Consider the following 18421-nt stretch of genomic DNA (forward strand, 5'->3'; position numbering starts at 1 on the left):
TTTTGAGTCCCAGCTAACTTTCAAATAAATATTACCAAATGGCAGTTTCTCAAATTAAAAACAAAATTTGGTCTCTGTAAAACTTTCATTGTAAAATTGTGTTTCAGTTGTCTACTTCTTTAGAACAATATTCCAAAGCGTGAACAGTGTTCGTTGTCACTATTCTGTGCTGCTCACTGTTGCCCCTGTGCTGCATCCAGCTCGCCTGGGGCAGGAATGTGCAGAAGAATCTTTCTCTTGATCTGCAACTTTGGTGCTGCCTGGCTGTGTCAATTCTCCTCTCTCTCCCTCTTCTCTCCCCTCCTCCCTCCCTTCCTCCCTTTTCCTTTTCTTTCCTCTCCCCACCCCCCCCATAATCGCATACAAATAATTGTTAGTGGTCATTTTGGTGAGTTTAAACAGTATAAATTTATAAAACTATTCTGTTGTTACAACTCTCCTACTTCTATTTGTCTATGAATCTTACATCTAAGGAAGGTCAAAGATTAAACCTAGGCCACAGCTGTTTATTCCCCCCCTAGCTATCAAGGGAACCTGTAAAGGTTCACTTACCTGCAACTAATTTGCAGTAGAATTGTGTTGTCACTGGTGTTTAGAGCATATGTAAGTATATAAAGGGTCTCTGTAGACATGTATATGTAATATATGTGTATATTACATAAATAATAGCTTAAAAGTGCTCCGATGGACTTGTAAACTTTATTTGCATACTGTTTCTAGTATCTAGTCTTCTGTGGAAGGTCGTGAGGGGGCACGAAGACCTTCAGAGCAGTCCGATGTAATGTTTCAGAGCATTGAGACATGCTCTAGCTCTATGCCCCGGAGAGATTACTAACTTCCCCTTTATCATGGATTCTCATCTATACACTTACATTGTATCATAGTTGTTGCCTCATGAAGCTGTTAAGAGGATTAAATGAGTTAATACTTGTAAATGACTTTTCTCACTGGTACTTGATAATTTTGTGTCAGTTATTAAATTAGTATCTGTGCATTCCTGTGTATTTTGATGGCATTATGTAACACAGAGCATGAGATGATAGTAACATTTGACTTGCATCACCTCCTGCTGTTTGAATTGTAGGGTTACAGTGAGACACTTTCACTCAGTGTAACTGAAGTGTGCTACAGAGATGATTTTATAAATGCTCATTTTACTGCTGAGTGCTAAGCCAATGACCATACTCCTGAGACTAGCATAAAGATGTCTGTCTTCTCATATTGTGACTGTTAAATTGTTGTAGGTCACAGCCTCCCAGCTCTCAGCACCTAGTGACAAATGTTCCATCCTGATGCTAGCCGACAGCGAGACTGAGAGGAGTAAGTGGGTGGGAGTGCTGAGTGAACTCCACAAGGTTCTGAAGAAAAACAAGTTCAGAGACCGCTCAGTGTATGTCCCCAAAGAGGCTTACGACAGCACTCTACCCCTCATTAAAACAACGCAGGCCGCGGCAATCATAGGTAGGACTCCACAGCACTGCTCATATTGTCACAGCTGTTTACTGACCTACCTTCTGGGATGATGTGCAGGTGTCTGTGGGATGAAGAAGGCCTGTGTCAGGCTGGCGGGGTTAGCACTGTGGAAGTGTATTCGCTTCCTGAAGTGCACCAGTGCTGAAAGTCAAAGCTGTCCCATGGATGCTCTTCACTGGGATTGGAACAACTTAGTGCCTAGAGGGCAGGCTTCTTTATAATGTGTAACTAAGGAGTTTGAAATCATGTCTGCTCAGCCAGCCACCCACAGACAGCAGCTCCCATGGGTGGGTGTTTCCCTTTCACTCTGCTCTGAAGTGCATGGCCCCCTTCTCCGGCTTTCTAGAGAGCAACGGGAAGCTTAGTGAGTGGGAGTCTGACACCTTTCATGTGTTCCTAGAAGGGATGGTGTCTGGGACACTAGCAAACTAGGTCATTTACTTTATCATTATTGAATAAGTATTTACTTCTTTTGATAGGTACTAAAGCAGATTTTTAATTGATAGTTCTAATCTGATGAAAATGTTTGTGTCTTAAACAGATCATGAGCGGGTAGCTTTGGGAAATGAAGAAGGATTATTTGTTGTGCATGTCACTAAAGATGGTAAGAGAAAGCCCAGTTACTCCAGAATAACCAGAAATTATATATTAGAAAACTCCTGAACCTAGGCTTTCGGAGCAGGATTCTGTTACAAAAATTTCTAGATATAATTTTATATTTTTTAAATCAAAAAAATTCTGGCTTTCTTTCTCTTTTTTGCTCTTTTGAGACAGGGTTTCACTCTAGTTGTCCTAGAACTCACCCTGTAGACCAGGCTGGCTAAACTCACAGATCTGCCTATTTCTTCCTCCCTAGCAGTGGTATTAAAGGTGTGTGCCACTACAGCCGGCTTGAAGTCAAAAGATTCGCTCAATTCTATTATCCCTAAAGCTTCAGACGTGTGTTACCCCTCCCCTGTCATTGAGCATTTCCACTGTGCCTGAAGACAGCACAGAAAAGCTTTAAGAAGCCATGTCTGAAATCCCTGTGGTTGGGTATAATGGGTTTTTAGCTCCCGAGGGGGAAATTAAGTACTGAGCGAAATAAAGCAAAACCAATTAAGTTTGCAATTCATAAACATAATATCGTAAGTTCTGTCATTATATCAGGTTAGATCTTGAGAAAGCAGTTCATTTAAACTTGATGAGTTTGAGAAAGGTAGGAAGATCCATCAGTTAGTGAAGCACTTACCCTTTTGATTCCCAGAACCCACATAAAAAGATGGATGTGTGTGTGCTTGTGATCAGAGCATGGGGAAGGCAGAGACAGATGGATGGACTCCTGTTAGCACTGGCCAGCCTCCCTAAGCGGATTATCAAACCTCAGGTCCCAGTGAGAGAGCATGACTTAGTAACTCAGCACAGGAAGGTGCCAAGCAAGCCTGGTGACCTGAGCTTGATCCCTGGGACCCACATAAAGGTGGAAGAAGAAAAGTGACTCAACAACATTGTCCTCTGACCAGTATACCCATGCTGTAACATGTACCCACACACATACACAATTTAAATTTTAATTTAAAAAAAAAAAAACGAAAAAACAAAATAAACAAAACAACCCTCAAGGCAGACAGCTCCCAAGAACGAGCACCCTAGGTTGATTTCTGGTGACTACATACTTGTCCATGCACACATGGCCACATGTACACACAAGAACTACCTGAAGAAGTGGTGCTAGAGAGGCGACTCGACTGTGAAGAGCTGGCTTTCTTGCAGAGGACCAGGGGTTCAGTTCCCAGCTCCCACGTGGTAACTCACACCATCGGTCATTATGTTCCAGGGAATCTGATGCCTCCTTCTGGCTTCTATAGACACAGGCATGCAAGTGACTCACAAACACATTTACACAGAACACCCACACACATAAAATAAAACTTAGAAAGAAATACCTAAGAGAAACAAGGTTGCACAGTTACTTAGATTTTAAAATTTCAAAATTTAAAATTTAAAAACTTCAGAGTGAAGTTCCTAGATCTTCATACCAAAAGACAAACTGAAGCACACACATGCTTCTACACAGGGATTTCCTGCCTTGACAGACAGTCAAGCTGAACTTAATACCAGCTATCCGTGGGTTACATGATCCGATAATGGTTTGATTATCTTCTCTTTCTCACTGTGGTTTCTGACGTCTGTTACTTTTGTGCTTTTGTGTCTTTAGTATGGGTTGGGTTGTTATGCTTTGAGGTTTAATTTAGATACAATTAATACAACTGCGTTGTATTTAATGTTGTTGTTTCTTCCTGTAGAGATTATTAGAGTTGGTGATAATAAGAAAATTCATCAGATTGAACTCATTCCAAGTGACCAGCTTGTTGCTGTGATCTCAGGCCGAAATCGCCACGTCCGACTTTTCCCTATGTCAGCTTTGGATGGGCGAGAGACGGATTTTTATAAACTGGCAGAGACTAAAGGGTGTCAAACCATAGCTGCTGGGAAGGTGCGCCATGGAGCTCTGTCCTGCCTGTGTGTGGCCATGAAAAGACAGGTCCTCTGCTATGAACTGTTCCAAAGCAAGACCAGGCACAGGAAGTTTAAGGAGATTCAAGTCCCATGTAATGTCCAGTGGATGGCCATCTTCAGTGAACATCTCTGTGTGGGATTCCAGTCAGGATTTCTCAGATACCCCCTGAATGGGGAAGGAAGTCCATGCAATATGCTCCATTCAAATGACCACACACTGGCATTCATTACACACCAACCAATGGATGCTATCTGTGCCGTTGAGATCTCCAACAAAGAGTATTTGCTGTGTTTTAGCAGCATTGGGATATACACGGACTGCCAGGGCCGAAGATCTAGACAGCAGGAACTGATGTGGCCAGCAAATCCTTCCTCCTGTTGTAAGATTCTCTCTCTTGTCTGTCTTCTTCTCTTTTGCTTTTCCACTTACTTTAAATATAATCACTTTTACTAACAGCTTGTTTTTAAATCATTCTTAAGGTCTTCCCCAAGTACTAATCTGCTGCTTATATAAATAACCATATATTGTAAACCTAGGCAAACAGGGTCAGCATTAAATGCTTGTAAGTAAAACTAATCCTTCCGTGGAAAATCTACTGGGATACATTTCTAGTCTCCACGGTGTTGTGTTTTGAGATAATCCCAAATTGTCCTCTTCACTGTTCCCCAAGTATGGTGTCTTTAAGTAGCAGTAGCACATAGGCTCCTGCTGGGAAGTTACTACGTAAACATTTTAGCCAGTTCTCAGAAGGCAGATCATAGCCTTTGTTAGAATTGTTACTCCGTTTTATATTTTATAGGTTGTCTTAGTTAGGGTTTTACTGGGGTGAACAGACACCGTGGCCAAGGTAACTCTTATAATGGACAGTATTTAATTGAGGCTGGCCTTCAGGTTCAGAGGTTCAGTCCATTATCATCAAGGCAGGAGCATGGCAGAGTCCAGGCAGGCATGGTGTAGGAGGAGCTGAGAGTTCTACCTCTTCATCTGAAGGCTGCTAGGAGAAGGCTGGCTTCCAGATAGCTAGGATGAGGGTCTTAAGCCCACACCCACAGTGACACACCTACTCCAACAGGACCACACCTCCAAATAGGGCCACTCGCTGTTCCATATTCAACCCACCACAAGGTTTATACATAGATTTAAATTTACTTATTCCACTTTTTCTGTAAATATTAAAGTATTACTATAGCATTTAATACTTTATCACGGAATAATAATCACTATTGAACACATATTATGTATGTATGTATGAGATGAAGTCGAGAGTGAATTAGATGCAATGCAGTCTGCCCGCACAGCATAGGGAAGACTCCAGGCAGAACCGTAGAATGTCGTCTTACATTGCTTTGTTTGTAATGGAAGCCTCTTGAGCCTGTTTGAATGCTGGGAGGAAAGAGCCATTAGAGGATCAGTAGGAAAATGTGGACTATTTGGAAAATAGAGAAAGTAGAATAAAATGCTCCAGAAGGGCCCAAAGAGGGTGTAATTCAGAGTTTAGTAAACTTCTGCCAGAGCAGGGGGTGGGGACCTCTCCCCCTGCAGCAGGAACAGTGAGGGATGGGGCATCTGAGTAAAGTCAAGTGAGAGAACGTGGACCAGGACGGTGAGGCTTATAACAGAAAGCATGGAAACCTGGAATAAAAGAATAGCCAAAACCCTCTAACCCGGCCACCCAGATTTAATGATTTACAGTGTTTTACTTCTTCTGAAATGAACATTTTTATCAGTGACATAACGGGCAAATGAGTTCTGTTTTGAAGCTGGGTTAGATAGCCCTGAACATTCTAATGTGAAGTAGAGCTGTACCGTCTAACTCATTTCTGTGAGTAACCAGTTGGTAGCCATCATTCGAGTGAATCACCTACTCTTGTCTTGTGTCGCTATTTCTTCCACACGTATGTAGTGAGCATCTGTTCTTGTCATGCAGCTGCAGGTAACACATGTCTATAGCATACATGTCTCTAGATACACATGCCATGCATCTCTGCTTTTCTGTTCTGGAATAGAACACTTAGGTAAACATTTCTACACATTGCATGTTTGTCTCCCTGGCAACAGTTTAACGGTTTTAAAAGCCCAACTCTTTAAAGTGCAATGAAATTTCTTGTTCATTGACTCCTTCAGGATTGGGCTTTATCATTTGAGATATGGCATATGAGTTCTTGATATGTGATGTTCACTTCAAAAGTATTTCTTGTATATTCTTATTATATTTTTTTATATAACATTATTCTTATATAATAACTGTAGGGTTTTGAAAAGAAGCCACTCTCCAGTTGCTTAGGGCGGATCTTTCAAAGTGTTTGGGGTTTACTGGTTCACAATAATCAGCAGTCTGTGCCTTCCTTCCTTCTTTCCTTCCCCCAGGTTACAATGCACCATATCTCTCCATTTACAGTGAAAATGCAGTTGATATCTTTGATGTAAACTCCATGGAATGGATACAGACGCTTCCTCTCAAGAAGGTAATGAAACACTAAAATGTGGACCAAGCGTCATGTTTTAAGTTTTGCCTTGCAGAAATTCATTGTACATGGTAGTGTGTTACATAAGGACATTTCATGAGTATATATTGTACATTACTACCCAGAACCCCACTACTTCCCTTTTCTACCTCCTCCCTCCTGTGAGGGTCTCTGCGATCACCAAGGCCAGCAGAGTGTCAGTCTGCATGAGGCAAGAGGGAAGTCTGCTTCAGTGTGACTCCGTAACCACTTTGCTTCAAACTTCAGGAGTCTGGCCCTGGACAGTTGAGTTAGGCATATTCAAACACAGCACAATTTAGAAAAAACTTCCTGGTGATAAGTAACTCAGTCTCATGTGCACAATAAAGTTTAAGGCATGATATATCAATAAGTTTTTTGTAAAGTATGTGTGACATATTAAGGGTCTTGGGGGCAGGAGATCTGTCCATTGTCTCAGTCATACAGACACTGTAAGTGTGGCCAGACTGTTAACCACCTCTTCTTCCCTTGTGTTTATCTGTGAGCATCAGGACCCTGTGTCTCCTACACTCTCCTTCCTCTTTGTTTTCCTAAATAGTAGTGCTTCTACTTTTATATCATACATACATAAGTGGTTTTACCTATCTGTATAAATCCTAAGAAGTGTGTAGGAGAGAAAACCAACAGTATTTGTCTTTCTGAGAATGGCTTAATTCTAAGCTGGTTAGTTTATGATAGGTATCCCAGTACCATAATATGTTCATTGCATTTAAATTCCTCCATATAAAATCTGATTGCTAGTGATGAGGAGCAAGTAGAACACATTACAACCAAGAATGCCAGTGTAGCATCTTCCACTTTTGGGTAAGGAGCCTAGAGGGAGTATCCTGTGCGTACACCAATAGCCGGTGATGAATCCCTTGATTTTTATGGGCTAGAAATGTGAAAAGAAAACTGCTTAGGTGTCTTAATAATTTAATAGTGATTTTTCATGCTCCTAATCCAACATATTTTCCATTAACACTTCTATTTCCATAACAAATATTTTACAAGTACAGAATTACTGTTTGTAGAAATGAAAGCTAATCGCCATTTTATGTAGATGTGTTTGGTGTATGTGGTGTGTGTGTCATTAGTTGAGTGTCAGATTAGAGAAACAAGTGAAACAAGATAGCCAAGAGAATTAAAACCATATCCCAAGTTTAAGCCATACTAATAGTATAAACTCATAAAACTGCCACTCTATATAAAGCAACAAAAATATGGTCCTCAAATTTGTAAATTTGGGCTGGCCATAGTTCTCTATTTCGTTTTTGTCATATAACCTTTGCAGTATGCAAGTGTGTGTCCTGTAAAGAGAGTAGCCTATGAGCTCTGCTCCTCCCTGAGAATGCAGCTCCCCAGTATCCTGGCATCTACAGGAACTGTCTGTATCCCAGGCTCCTCAAGACCAGTGCTGTCCCAGATGGTGTCTGCGATGGTTTGCATATGCTAGGCCCAGGGAGTGGCACTATTAGAAGGTGTGGCCTGTTGGAGGAAGTGTGTCACTGTGGGAGTGGACTTGTAGACCCTCCTCCTAACTGCCTGAGGATGCTATACTCAGTCTGTCAGTCTGTTCCTGACTTCCTTTGGGTGAAGATTTAGAACTCAGCTCCTCCTGCACCATGCCTGCCTGGGTGCTGCCATGCTCCCGCCTTGATGATAATGGACTGAACCTCTGAACCTGCAAGCCATCCCCAATTAAATGTCCTTTATAAAATTTACATCGGTCATGGTGTCTGCTCACAGCAGTACGACCCTAACTAAGACAGTACACTTGGTATCCTGCTGCTTGCCTTAGAATAGAGCACTTGGAAATTTTAACTATTAGTAAGAAAAGTAGTATTCGGTTTTCCTTCATTTTGCAATTTGTTAAACTGTTGAAATTACCACCCTTTTCCTTGCTGTCTTTGCTCATTTAAGACATTTAAAGAGGGGCTGGGGATTTAGCTCAGTGGTAGAGCGCTTGCCTAGGAAGCGCAAGGCCCTCGGTTCGGTCCCCAGCTCCGAAAAAAAGAACCAAAAAAAAAAAAAAAAAAAAGACATTTAAAGATGCATACATGTTGTTCTGTATGCATCAGTTCACTGATTATTTTTTTCACTACTATAGAACCACCTTTTAAGTGAACTGGATCCATTATCCAGTTGACAGCATTCCTCCTCCTCCTCCTTCTTTTTTTTTTTTTTTTTTTTTTTACTCTTCTATCATTTATTTAGGAAAATGTTTTACATATTAGGAAAAAACAGAAGGCAACTTGATCTAATAATTTTTCAAGCATATTTTTGTTCTAATAATGGGGGGAAGAGTCTGTAAAGAAAGGTAAGTTCAGGTGCTACATAGAAATCCTTAGCCCATCACATCACAGTAAAGGATGTACCTCGGCCAGTTTGTTACCTCCAAGCACACAATTCTCCACTCTTAAGGACGTACCTTAGACAAGCAGCAGGCATGTACTCTTAGCCCTGCAGCACAACCAAGGGAAAGCCCCCAGATTAAAACAAACTCCAAAACTGGGCTTAGGCTCTCTGCATTTAAACAGGTGAGAAGCAAGCTGCTTAAAAATTTAACAGCATTCCTTCTAATTCTTGTTGTTGTCAGCATTTCTGTACATGTCCTGATGAGGGTGTGGGGAAATCTCTTTACCCCATCAGCCTCACTGTGGCATTGCTCAGACACAGGGGCTGCAGCTGTGGAACCTTATGCAGTTGTGCCATGTTCTTTTCCAAAACATTACTACAAATGACAGTCACATCTGCATCACCTACAGACTCTTTCTGACCTACATCTTCCCTAGCATATCATTTTATAAATTGTGGTAAATTGGTTTATCACTGATGTATGTTCACATGGCCCAGATGACTGTGTTTATCACCCTTCATTCTTTCCCTTGCGGGCTGTCTTAGTTAGGGTTTCATTGCTGTGAAGCGACAACATGAGCAAGGCAACTCTTAGAAAGGACAACATTTAACTGGAGCTGCCTTAGATAAGTTTCAGAGGCATATTAGTCCATTGTCATCATGGCAGGAGGCAGGCAGACATGGTGCTGGAGGATCCAGGAGACTGTCTTCCTCCCACAGCTAGCAGAAGGCTCTCCCACACTGGGTGGAGCTTGAGCACTAGGAGATCTCTGAAAGCCTACCTCCAAAGCGACAGACTCCATCCTGTAAGGCCACACCTCCTCCCAACAAGGCTATACTTCCTAGTAGAGCCACTTCCTATGGGCCTTGGGGGAGGGGGCAATTACAGTCAAATTACCACACAGGAAATGCCTGCTCTTCTTTGCTCATTTTGTTGTTGAATTTGCTGATTTTTTTCTTCCTGGCTTATTGAACTTCTTTTGTGAATCCTGGGTTACTAACACACAGAATGAATCCTTTCCATCCCTGTAATGTCTGGTCATGTTCATGGAATGTTTTCTTCCACAGAATTATTAACTTTACTGACATAAGATGTTATTCCTGTTGTTCAGGTTTTCCTTTTTCCTGTTCTTAAGAAACTTTCCTACTACAAGACCATAAAGACACAACCTTTATTTCCTCCAAGTTTACTGTTTCTGGCTGTGTGCAGTATTTTGCTCTCCACATGCCTGTGACCCACTTAGAACTGACGTGTAATGTGGGTGCGCGGTAGGGATCTGGCTGTGTTGTTTCTAGGACTGGCTTCTTCATCGCTGTTTTATCACTAGTCCTTTCCTGTCAGCACTTTCATCTCCATATACGTGGGTATTCAGTGTTTAGTGATAAGAATTTACAAACCAGATGTGTTCTTTCCTGATTTAAATTTTTGGTGACATTTTTTGGTGGCTTGTAAAGGGTCAGTTTTAAGGTTTATATATTTTTACTTGATCTTTTTTGTCCATGGTAGACTTCTTTAAAACATTACTATTATAAGCTAGTTTGTTTAAATTATATAATAATGTATATATTAGTAAAAATTACTAACTTGAGATTTTTTACAAGAACTATATTTTGACATAGGTAGGTGAAAGGTCTTAGTAGTGTATTCTTAATAGACTAAAACCTTTATGATTTAACTTTTACAAGTTTTATTGAAATATTAATTTTCTTTTTATTATTTTAGGTTCGACCTTTAAACACTGAAGGATCATTAAATCTTTTAGGGTTGGAGACCATTAGATTAATATATTTCAAAAATAAGATGGCAGGTAAGGAAATATATTAATAGGATCATTTCAATGGAAGTATTATAGCAGTCCAGGGCATTTGGATATGAAGTGCCTCGGCCCATATTTGTATCCGGCACATCTCACTCCGGAGTGTGTGGTGTGCACTGTCAAACTCTGGCAAGACAGTAAAGGCGGTCTGTAAGCAAACAATGTGCTTACACCTGTGTAACTGCACAGAGAAGTGTCTGGCTCACACGGTGTTTCCCTGAGCAGCACCTGGGTAAGGAGAGAAGCGATGGCTGGATGTGTCTCCCGTGCCTGTGCTGCTGCAGATGTAGTCATGAGGCCTAAATTAGGACTGTTTGTCCAGAGACCCAGTGGGGACTTCAGGACCCATCTCCAGCCATTCAGAGCATCTGTCTCTAAAGGACTGAGAACAATCTGGAAGGAGGCTAAGAAGGTCACAGGAGTAAGGAGTCCCTGAGTGAGGACGTAGGACAGAGATTGAGGAGAGTGAGTGCAGGAGAAAATAATCTGTGAAAAGCGGGCTGTTTCTCGGGCCGAGAAGTGGCTCAACAGTTTAAAGAACACACTGCTCTTTGAAAGGACCGGAACCACCAAAATACTCCTTGCAGGGCAAAGAAGACAGTGTGGGTGAAGTGGCTGGTTAAAGCCACGACACCAAGACAGTTAGAGTTTCCTCCAGCAAAAGTGTAGCATCTTGTACTTATAATCAAAAGTGAGACTGTATTTTGTAAGCTATACTAATTTCAACATGTATCTTTTTACATATTCTACTGAAAATTATTGCTTGCTTTCTGATTTTTAGTGCATAATTTTTTAACTAGCACAGTTGTATATACTGTACAATTGATTCCCACATCACAGAGACTGGTGGGTAGGAAGATCTTTAACAATCTAAACAATATTATTATTTTCTTTCTCACAGAAGGGGATGAACTTGTAGTTCCTGAAACATCAGATAATAGCCGAAAACAGATGGTTAGAAACATCAACAACAAACGGCGTTACTCCTTCCGGGTCCCAGAAGAAGAGAGGATGCAGCAGAGAAGGTGTGCAGATGGCTTGTGCCAGCGCCCATCCATGCTGCGCCACCCCGAGGACCGGCTAGAAACAGTTTAGAAGAAAGACGCTCTGAAAATGTGTCACTCAGCTCTGGTCAAAATGTGTAGGGTTGGGTGGCTTATTGGCAGAGTGTCTGCCAAGCATGATTAAGGCCCAGGAGTCTTATCTCCGACTGCAGAGGGACCCCACAGTAATGAGTGGCACCTCTCAAAGTGATGGGAATAAATCACCACATTTTCACTCATTTCTGCATGTATATAGGGCAGCTATGACTTATGGCACATAGAAGTCTGTGATATAAATCATCTGTATAGATAGCAAATTTGTATATGCTTACAAAGTACAGAAGCCAGGCATGGTGGCTCATGCCTGTAATCTTAACACTCAGGAGGCTAAGGCAGGAGGATTACCTTGAGTTTGAGGCCAGCATGCCCTGAACTAAAGGATAAGATCCTTTAAAAAGAAAAGTGAAAGAGAAAAACAAAAAGAAATTCAGATTAGCTTTATCCTCCATGAGCTAGCAGAGGTAGCTGTATTAAAAACCATTTCTGAAAGATTGCCTAGTATAAAAGATACACATATAATTTGTTAAATTAGCTGCAGAGTAGAGCAGGAGGTCTTTGATGCAAGGGGTGTAGCTGAGAGGCAGGGCACTCGCCACGTGCTTGTCCATGGCTTTGATCCCTAGCACCGAACAAACAAATCCTAAATCTCAAGATCTTCTTACTTAAAATTTAAAAAGCAAAGTAGTCTAAGGAGTTGAACTATTAATATATTGTTATTCTAATTATATCTTTATTTTTATAAACAAAGTATGCTTAATTTTTTTAAAGTTATATTGATTAAATGTGGAAATACTGTCTAAACAGGTATTCTACCTTACAGGGAGATGCTACGAGATCCAGAAATGAGAAATAAATTAATTTCTAACCCAACTAATTTTAACCACATAGCACACATGGGTCCTGGAGATGGAATACAGATCCTAAAAGACCTGCCCATGGTAAGAGGCGTGAAGAGTGGTGTGAATATGACCAGGGTGAGGAGACAGTGTTAGCTGCTGGGGAAGTATGTGCACATAGGCTCACATACATGCACTGCCTCCCAGAACATTACCTAGCAAGGACATGTTCTTTCAACATGACACCGGATGTCTAAGATGCACAGTGGCGTCTTATGGAAGAAACTTACAGTTCAGAGTCTGACCAAAGTTCTTAACGCAGAAAAGTTTTCCATTTTGCTAATACAAGTTTGCTACTGTTGAGGAAAGAAACCGCTGTATTTAAAGGTTCTGTGGCAAATCCCAGATGCAGTTCCCAAAACTTTAAGGTTTTGCTCAGTTGAATGCAGATAATTGGGTGTTTCTCTCCTCAGAAGTCCATGGGGCTTCATCATTCATAGTCACACCTCTCCGCTAACTGTGAAATTAAATCTGTTCCTTTGCACAAATCCAAGCATGTTTCCTGGTAAATTATATGTAAAAAGAAGTACCACACTGGAAGACTGTTGTATTTTAACAACATGAAGATTGCATCCACAGACCCATTATGCTGAGGTTAAAATTACTAGTGGAATTAGCTAATTCTCCAGAATGTCTGTTCCTAACGTGTGAATGTCATACACTCCTGGCAGACTGATAACATCCAAAGTGACCCTTTGATCACGAGCTAGCTGCTCAGTTGGGCAAAAGAACGTCTCACGGCAGTTTTGGAGACAACTGTGAATACTCACCCTTATCTCTCCAAAGGATTTTCTCATCTTTGGGTATGGTAGTGGACACACAGTATTCCTTTACGGAGTTCACATTGTTCACACTCACATTATTCCTTTGGGATCTGCTAGTTATGGGATATATTAGCTGTGCTGGAAAATATAAAGTGTACACCAGCTAGATCACAGTGACGCCAAGTGCGAACCTCAGAGCTGCTGCTGTGCACGAGAGAGCATGAGTGTCTCCATTTCCCATCGCCAGCATTGCTGCAGAGTCCTCCACTGCCCATGGTGTCATCCGGGCAGTGCACACAGCTGTCCTGAGGTCAAGCCTCTGCTGTTGCTGTTCTTGCTACTTCCTTTTTCCAAGTGGAGGTTACATGCCAGGCACAAAATGCTTTAGTAGAGAGAACTTTGGAAGTAGAACAGTTAAATGACTGTCTTCCTAGAGTGTATGTGAGAGACCAGATGCAGTGCACTGTTTTAACTAAGTTTTTGGTAGTTTTTTCCTAACTGTATAGTATTGAGGCATGGAGAGATAACCAACTGTGTAAAAGTATGTGGTTGAATAGCATGCCAGTTAAATCAAACTAAATTCAACACAGCAAGGCTTTGATAGATGTTAGCCTTTTATATTAAAGTCACTTTTTAACTGTGTAAAAGGAATTGTAGAAAATGTTTGTACAAATCCTGTTGTGCCCTTACACTGCGGTATTTCCCTTAAGTGGGGTAACCTCAGGATTTAGAGTTGTTCTGCTTGGCTTCCATCGGTGAACTGTTTGTGTTCTGAGGGTCTTCCCCACCTTCACGTGCAGTGGAGCATGGACTCTTTAAAGTCCCCCTCAGCCTTACGTTTTTGATTAAGTTTTTTTTATTTTTTTTTTTTTTGGTTTTTTTTTTTTTTTTTTTTTGAGTTAGGGTCTTACTATGTAGCCATGTCTGACCTGTAGCTCTCATGAAGACTAAGCTGGCTTCAAACTCATAGAAATCCAACTGGCTGTGCCTCGTGAGTGCCAGAAAACAGAGGCCTGTGCCGCCGCTCCCAGCCTAACTGAACTCTCTCCCTCCAGTCTCTTACCACTTACGTCTTCTCTTTGTTTTGAGACATTATTTCATTAGCTGGTCCTGGCCGGCCTTGAATTCACTATGTTGCTTAGGCTAGCCTCAAATTTGAGCCTGACTTCCTCCTGCCTCAGCCTTCTCGGTGCCCCAGGTATCTGTCCTCATACCCACCAGAAATTGTGGGTTTGTTATTGTTGCTAAAAAGATTTTTATTAAGCAAAACAATTTCAAATGGTATCTGCGGTTCATCTGCCAACTGATTGCATCCACACGACTCCATCCTGGCTGCTTACTCTGGGGATTTGTCGTCGCCTGACTTTGTTAAGGCCACAACCACCTCCCCAAACCCCAGATTAGTTCTTTTTTATACCAGTTCAGTCGGTTTTTAATGTGCCTTTTATTCTTTTAATGTTTAATTATTGTATAAGATAAACACTGTTATATTTCCAGGATAAAATTTATGCATTTATGAAACTTTCTCCATCTGCTCATGTTATAGGCAACAGTTTCCGTGTGCCCAGATTTCTTTTTGTTTCCTTTTATTCCCACATGACTTTTCCTATTTCACATCCAGATGATCTCTGACCAGACTAGTTCTCTAAAGGCACCCATTTAATCCCCTGACACCCACTTCTTCAGCACAGACCTTTGTGCCCAAGAAGACTGATGCTTATCTAGGAGTAGACGCTGTGAAACAGCACAGCGCTGTGCCTGTAGTGACTTGTCACTGTGTTTATCACCATGTTCCTAACGTAGGACATTTTACCTGTCTCTAAAGTCATCAATGACCACAACATACTGAACTCAGTAACCTCTTTAAGAACTGGGCTTGTAGCTCAGTGATACAGTGTTTCCTTCTTAATATACGCATGGAAGGCTTGGGCTCAGTTCATGACCCCCTTAGCACCTTCCTTGCCAAAAAGATAATTTTCTTTCTTAAAGTCATACATGGACAGACAGACAGACAACCTTAGAAAATAGTGATTTTATTCACATTTCTAAAATAAATTATCATATATAAAAGCCTTTCTTTTAGGCTTGAATAAGTCTTGATGGATGTGCTCTGGAAACAGCTGTTCTTCAAGAACTTTGAAAAATCTCCATCATAGGAAAGAGCTGCCCACTTAGTGACACCACCCAAGTGTTCACTGAGAAGCATTTACTGGGCGACTTTCTGTGTAACTTCATTATTATTTGCCCTTTAAAGAACATATTTGAACATTCAAAGCAAAAATTTCCCTTGTTGAAAACATGCTTGTTTTTTGAGCTGCTGACAGACGAGCCAGGAGTAGTCCTCGCCGTCTCTGTCATAAGGAAGTAAGATCAGTAAAGGCCAGGACACATTATAAATTCAGAACTGAGAGATGGCCATGAAGTGTGAGGGTGCAGGTCTGAACTCTGTGCTTGAGAGGGGTCTGGGGTCCCCTCGTCCTTTCTTTAGCTTCCTTGCTGCTTCTGTGCTTGGTGTTTCGGACAGATTTTTGCAATGCTTTTGTGGAATCACATAAGAAAAATCCTGAAGATTCTGAAAGCTTCTAGACCTCTAGAGGCCATGCTGCTACTCACTTACTCCTGGTAAAATGCGAATTATGTTATCACAAAACGATCTTTTGAAAATCTGCTATTTTGAATAACTGATTATAGAATTTAATCTCCTAAGGCCGGAAAGAATCTCACTGGGACTAGTTCTGAGATCTGCCTTGTTCTCCTTGTGCATGTTGTCTGGTGTCTCACCTTGATTCATCAGCATCACCTTACGCCATTTTTTCTTTCTGTGTTTGATAGCCAGGTTTCCCTTATTCACCCCCTCCTCACCACTCCGGCCTGATCTCCTCTCCGAGCAACTTTGAGCACATCTATCACATGACTGTCAATTCTGCTGAACAGTTTCTCTCTCCTGATTCCATAAACCCTGGGTACCCCCCGTCCCTGCGCTCTGCCCCTGGTTCACCACACTCTGTGACTCTCAGGGTATGAACAGCCAAGCTAACCCTGACTAACTGCAGTGTGTGCATTTCTAACCACTGAGGTGGTGCTTTGGGGATGGCTACCCTTTCCTCTCCTCAGCTGCCAGCTTCAACTACATTTTGGCTTCTGTTTATCCTCCCCTTTCTCTCTTCTCAGTCTATCTTGTTCCTTCTTTTGAGGGAACTATGGAAGAATAAAGGGCTTCTGTAGTGATTTTGTAGAGGGTGACCTTCACTGAATACAGTTTTCCCAATATGGTATTTTCATTCTGGATACCATGTTAACACAAAAACAAACAGACAAAAACAGCCCAAACTGTATCTTTATTAAAACAAACAGAAAAGGGGCTCCCTAAATTTCTGGGGTTCTCGTTGTTAGCTGCTCTCTACCCTATAGCCACATCAGGTCAGAGAGTTGCTTTATATCTGATGTGGCTCATCACTGTCCTACCAAGGTCCCCAAAGCAGTGCTGTACGTAATGAGAAGTGACAGGAAACGATCCAAGGTAAAGTCAGTGTACACATCTGTGGTTGCTGATGTGGACTGAATTGCAGCTGAGACACAAGATAAGAAAAGTTAGCAAGGGCAGCGTAGAGGCTGCTCTGCCCTGAAGAAGCAGGGTGCTATTGGTCCTTTCATTCTGACCATGCCTTGGTTACCATGGCCACATGCCGGAGTGGCTGCTCCCTGTCTACTTTATGGAACACTCCATAAAGGGAAGTTAGTTTTATGAATATTAAAGTATTTGGGTTATACCATGCAAACTTACTTTCTATAATGCCCCGGGTTAGTAAATTAGTAACACTGACTTTCAAATTTTCTAATATAATAATATTCCAGTAAGGAATTAGAGGGGTTAAAAGATTATTTTTGTTATTATCAAATTACTTTGATAAAGTAAACAACAATACCATGTGAATGTCTTACTTGACAGAATTACCTCAGTTTGCTTGGTACCTGGATTCCAAGGACTCCAAGTCAGGACCTTCCTGTGAGAGAAACAACTTACCACAGCTTGAGTTGAGTGGTCCAGTCAGGGGGAACTTGTCATGCCTTAAGCACAGTTTTAACTAAAAAACTAGGTTTCTTGTTATATTCAAATGGAGTTTATATCATTTGACTAAACAATAAGCTTTTTATGTAAAACATTTCTGTTATTGTTCCTTTAGCCGTCTAGTTTTCAGTTGTGGTTGCTAGCATATTCTGGAAGCTTGTCCTCTGTCATAGAGTAGGCTTGTCTATAGAAGAGCCCATCCTAGCTTTCAAGTGCAGATTGACTGGCAGCTCATGTCCCACACACACACACACACTGCTGTCGATCAGAAGCTTGCTCCTGTGTGTGCAAATGCTAAAATGCTGCTGTTGACTGTCTTGGCTTTATTTTTTAATTTTCTTAGATAAAATAAAGCAAAATGTTTTCTTTAAACAAATACTGCACAGAATTACATGGACTTTGCAGATCTAGTCTAGGAAAGAAAATAACAATGTTGAATTGCTTCTCTCAGGGTTGTAGGTATTTGGGAAAGCTCAGTGCATGCATAAGACATACCCAGAGCCATCATCCCTTCGTGGGGTTTTATAGTCACATAGAAATGGAGTGTCTAGTTCTAGACCTTCTTAACAACCAAAAATAATTAACCACCCTACCGGATTTCCTTTTTGCCTGTGTTGTTTCTGCCTCTTTTCATAGATCCTGTTGAAATCATTTGACCTTTGCCGAACTGTAGCAGAGGCAACTGTCCTTTGATAAGTATTAGCATATGGGTTAGCTTACTAAGAATTATAAGAACTGGGACTGCATTGGGGCTCCGTTGGTAAAAAATGCTTACCATCAAACCTGACAACATGGGTTCGAACCCCAGAACCTACAGTGAAGGAGAGAACCATTGACCACCTGTATGGCACACATATGTTCTCTCGTTCTCTCTCTCTCTCTCTCTCTCTCTCTCTCTCTCTCTCTCTCTCTCTCTCTCTCTCTCTCTTACACACACACACACACACACACACACACA

The 18421-nt window shown here is 41.4% G+C and overlaps 1 protein-coding gene across 21 annotated transcripts in view; it reads left to right on the top strand.

The window, feature by feature from the left end:
* Positions 1 to 18421, top strand: part of Cdc42bpa (CDC42 binding protein kinase alpha) — a 220323-nt gene that overhangs the window by 194389 nt on the left and 7513 nt on the right. For 13 of the 21 annotated variants that reach the window (XM_039090235.2, XM_039090251.2, XM_039090262.2 and 10 more), the window contains 8 exons: positions 1245 to 1461; positions 2015 to 2077; positions 3759 to 4352; positions 6341 to 6438; positions 10538 to 10622; positions 11533 to 11656; positions 12555 to 12672; positions 16227 to 16412. In XM_039090235.2, coding sequence (XP_038946163.1) covers positions 1245 to 1461; positions 2015 to 2077; positions 3759 to 4352; positions 6341 to 6438; positions 10538 to 10622; positions 11533 to 11656; positions 12555 to 12672; positions 16227 to 16412 — 1485 coding nt within the window. The remainder of the gene's footprint in view (positions 1 to 1244; positions 1462 to 2014; positions 2078 to 3758; positions 4353 to 6340; positions 6439 to 10537; positions 10623 to 11532; positions 11657 to 12554; positions 12673 to 16226; positions 16413 to 18421) is intronic. The other 8 variants (NM_053657.2, XM_063271956.1, XM_039090257.2 and 5 more) reach the window with 2 other exon arrangements.

Source organism: Rattus norvegicus, chromosome 13 (genome assembly GCF_036323735.1).
Source record: "Rattus norvegicus strain BN/NHsdMcwi chromosome 13, GRCr8, whole genome shotgun sequence".
NCBI lineage: Eukaryota > Metazoa > Chordata > Mammalia > Rodentia > Muridae > Rattus > Rattus norvegicus.